Genomic DNA, 4,245 nt, shown 5'->3' with positions numbered 1-4,245 from the left:
CAGGAGTTGGAGGTTGCTGTGAGCGTGATGCCATGGCACTCTACCCAGGGGGATAGCTTGAGGCTCTGTCTAAAAAAAAAAAAAGATAAATTGGCTGGACATGGTGACTCTTGCCTATAGTCCCCTCACTTGGGGAGGCTGAGGCGGGAGGATCACTTGAGGTCAGGAGTTCATGACCCACCTGGGCAACACAGTGAGACCCCATTTCTACAAAAAATAGAAAAATTAGCTGTGGTGGTAGCATGTACCTGTAGTCCCACCTACTTGGAAGACTGAGGCAGAAGGGTCCCTTGAGCCCAGGAGCTAAGGTTGTAATAAGCTATGATGATGCCACTGCACTCTAGCCTGGACAGCTGAGTAAAATCCTATGCCATGCACTCTAGCCTGGACAGCTGAGTAAAATCCTATCTCTGAAAAATTAAAAAATCTGGGTTTGTGGCTTCCCTTGAAAAAAATCACAAGATCTGAGGACATTGGCTGGTAGCAAAATGTCCCTGCCTGTTTAACTGAGTGAGGCTCTCTGGTAGCCAGCCCAGTGCCACTTCCATAAAAGTACCTGGCATTCACACCTGGCCCACTATACCCTCGACATTCAGTCCTGTGCCCTAGTATTTATCTGCATTTGCTTCTTGTAGGCTGCAAGCTGTTATGTGGCAGCCAACCACAAATTGTTGCTCCCTACCCTCTGCCACTGTCTCCCTAGCAAGAGCAGAACATCAAGCCCCAGTTCTTTGCCTTCCGGTGGCTGACACTGCTGCTGTCCCAGGAGTTTTTGCTACCTGATGTCATCCGGATCTGGGACTCCCTCTTCGCTGATGACAACCGCTTTGACTTCCTACTCCTCGTCTGCTGTGCCATGCTCATGTGAGTATGTGTCCATGACCTTGGTTTACCTGGCCAGTCTTTGGGAGGAACCAGTCCTCAGCCTCTGGAGGGTGGGTAGGAGCCACGGCAAATTTGCTGTGGGAGGTGAGGAAGGGACCTGCATGGAGCCTGCAGGACCTGCACTCAGAGTGGCTGAGGGTCCTGGAACTTCTGCTTCTTATTTTTCTCAGCCTGATCCGGGAGCAGCTGCTGGAAGGGGACTTTACTGTAAACATGAGGCTCCTGCAGGTAATGGGAGTTGGGAGGGGCGGGCATAGTCTTAGCCAAAGGCAGGTGCTTATCAAGCTCCCCCCCAACATGAGCTGTTGTGTGACAGCTGGGTCAGAAAGAGTAGAGTGTAGCAGAGATGAAGAGTCCAGGCCCCTGACACAGATCTGTTTTGGATCCTAGTTTGAATCCTGGCTCTGCCACTGACCTTGAATGTTGTGTGACCTTGAATGATGCCTCTCTAAACCAAGTACTGTATTTAGGTTAGTCACACTTGGGACACAGCAGGCACCAAGAACATGGCAGTGCTCCTTGGTAGTTGCACTCAGACCCCGGAAATGAAAGCAGAACGTAGTGATTAAGAACATAGGCCAAGGCTGGGTGTGGTGGCTCACACCTGTACCCAGCACTTGGGAGGCCAAGGTGGTAGATTGAGCTCACGGGTTTGAGACTAGCCTGAGCAAGAGCAAGACCTGTCTCTAAAAATAGGCAGGGGGTGGCACCATATACCAAGGGTGGCAGGTTTGAACCCGGTCCCAGCCAAACTGCAACAAAAAATAGCTGGACATTGTGGCAGGTGCCTATAGTCCCAGCTACTTGGGAGGCTGAGGCAAGAGAATCAGCTAAGCCCAAGACCTGGAGGTTGCTGTGAACTGTAACGCCACTGCACTCTACCGAGGGCGATAAAGTAAAACTTTGTCTCTAAAAAAATAAAAATAGGCAGGTGCTTGTTACTTGGGAGGCTGAGGCAAGAGAATCACTTTGAGCCCAAGAGTTTGAGTGCGATAAGTTATGATGCCATGGTCACTCTACTGAGGGTGATAAAGTGAAACTGTCTCAAAAGAAAAAAAAAAAAGAACATAGGGCAGACAGCTTTGGGTTCGAACCTTTGTTCTTTTATGCTCATCATGTGACCCAAGAGCTAAGTGACACCCTGTGGGTTTTAGTCTCTTTACTAGTACCTACTGTAGGGTTGGTTTTCTTTTCTTTTTCTTTTTTTTTTTGAGACAGAGCCTTAAGCTATCCCCAAGGGTAGAGTGCTATAGCATCACAGCTCACAGCTCACAGCAACCTCCAACTCCTGGGCTCAAGTGCGTCTCCTGCCTCAGCCTCCCAAGTAACTGGGACCACAGGCACCCACCACAACGCCTGGCTTTTTTTTTTTTTTTTTTTTTGGTTGCAGCCATCATTATTGTTTGGCAGACCCGGGCTTGATTCAAACCTGCTACCTTAGGTGTATGTGGCTGGCGCCTTAGCCACTAGAGCCACTAGAGCCACAGGCGCTGAGCCAGGGTTGGTTTAACATTATCAGCTAGCTCTCTGAGACAGGTGTGAGCACAGTGACCCCCTCATAGGGCTGTTGAGGTGACTCAGGCAGCCAACCCTCAGTGCCTGGGCCTGTGCTGGGTGTGAGTGGAGCCTGGGGTTTGATATTCACAGGGCAGAGATGAGGCAGCAAAAGTCCTGGTCCTTGCCCTGAAGAGAAGGCGGTGGGACCTTGGGTGGTACTGTGTGGGTCGGCTAAGTTGCTGTTGCAGCGGGTGCAATGTTAGCTCCCTGCCGCATTTGGGCAGCATGTTTGGGATGTCTAGTATTCTGTGTTCCCTGCCATAGGGCCACGGTCTGGCATGATGACAGGCCCCAGTAGGAGTGCAGGTGTGGCAGAGGTGGCAAAGGGTGGGCTGGCTCAGGCATTTTGTTGGCCTTTCCCATACCCAGGATTACCCCAGCACAGATGTCTGCCAGATCCTACAGAAAGCCAAGGAGCTCCAAGACTCAAAGTAGCCTGGCAGCCAGAGGCCGAGGTTTGGGAGAGCAGCCATCAGACCCTGGTGACCTTGCTCTGGGACATACAGAAACCTGTGGGACCCCGCTTAGAGGGAAGCTGCAGGATCGATCCATTCCAGGCCTTCTCACCCTGGCTCCCTCTGCCCAGGCCGCTCCCACTGGGGGCACACTGTGCCGTGCTCCTTCTCTACCCACCAAGCCCTGGCTCCCTGCCTGCTCTTCAGCCCTGTGACCTTTTTTGCCCAGGCCACTGAGCAGGGTTGGGTTTGGAAAGTTCTTTTCTGGGACCAGGGGCCATTTGGAGGCACTGGGAGGTTGGCAGGGGCCCCTTTCCTGTCTCTGGGCGCTGGTCATGGAGGTGCTTGGCAAATGGGCCAGAAACCACTTCTGAGGGTTGGTGCTTAGGCTTCTCTGGGGGAAAGTGACCCTGAGGGCACTAAGCAGCTGCCAGGCCCAGGTCACACCCTCTGTGTGTCTCCTACTAAGCATGTCTATCTGGTAGTGTTGACGTGTATGTATACTGGAATTTCCCAGGAGTGTCTGCTTCTGCGTGTGTGTGTGTGTGTGTGTGTGTGTGTGTCTGTCTGTCTGTCTGAATTATACTTGGTCTGTTTCTCCTCTGCCTCTCTACCTCTGTCTCCTTCCACCTCTGTTGAAGTGGGTGTGTGCACCTTGTCTCCATTACTCGCCCTCTGCTGTTCTCTCTTGGGGTGCCTTATCCTGAGCCTCTTCCCCTCTCTCCTTCCGTCCACTCCTGTGAACCTGGGAGATAGAATGAGGTGTCTGGCTCAGCAAGGACCCTGGAGGTCAGCCTTGGACTTTGCATCTGTTCTCATCCTACAACCCAAGAATTCCAGGTCTCCAGACTGGGAAAAAGTCCTTAGTGCCTCACTAGAGGGCCCTGAACCTGCTTCCCATAATAGGAGTCTTGGAAACCAGAGCTGCTGAATATTGAAGATGCTTTGAGCCTCTTGCCCCTGCTTTCTGCCCATGGAGGAAAAAGGAAGAAGGAAAGCCAGGTTTTCTGAAAGTGCCCCCAAAGGCCATCTTGTCCCAAAGGAAAAGGACACTAAGGTGATTCCATACCTCGGGTTGGAATCCAAGTGCTTCAAGAGTTGTCATTCCTTTGGCCTCCAGGTTCCAGCACAGACTGGTGAGTCCCACAAAAGGCAGGTGGGACCTGGCACACCCTAGGCCATGTGTAACTGAGCATCAAAGTCCTGGGTCCTGTTGGTGCCAGAAGGGCCATGGCTGTGCCTCTGTGTGTCTCTGCCCTATGGAGCCTGAAGCTGCAGGTGTCCTCTGAGCAGGTGTTGGCATGACTCCTGCCTCTGGGATGGGGGCTACTGACCAGGTTCCCTCCTT

At 52.3% G+C, this 4,245-nt stretch overlaps 1 protein-coding gene across 2 annotated transcripts in view; it reads left to right on the top strand.

The window, feature by feature from the left end:
- Nucleotides 1-2,988, top strand: part of TBC1D13 (TBC1 domain family member 13) — a 19,666-nt gene extending 16,678 nt beyond the window's left edge. For both annotated transcript variants that reach the window (XM_003794920.3, XM_023516144.1), the window contains 3 exons: nucleotides 704-864; nucleotides 1,056-1,113; nucleotides 2,812-2,988. In XM_003794920.3, coding sequence (XP_003794968.1) covers nucleotides 704-864; nucleotides 1,056-1,113; nucleotides 2,812-2,877 — 285 coding nt within the window. In that variant the 3' untranslated portion in view covers nucleotides 2,878-2,988. The remainder of the gene's footprint in view (nucleotides 1-703; nucleotides 865-1,055; nucleotides 1,114-2,811) is intronic.
- The last annotated feature ends 1,257 nt before the right edge of the window (nucleotides 2,989-4,245 follow it).

Source organism: Otolemur garnettii, unplaced genomic scaffold, assembly GCF_000181295.1.
Source record: "Otolemur garnettii isolate 467f Iridium unplaced genomic scaffold, OtoGar3 scaffold00087, whole genome shotgun sequence".
Taxonomy (NCBI): Eukaryota; Metazoa; Chordata; class Mammalia; order Primates; family Galagidae; genus Otolemur; species Otolemur garnettii.
This window is presented reverse-complemented; position numbering and strand designations above follow the sequence as displayed.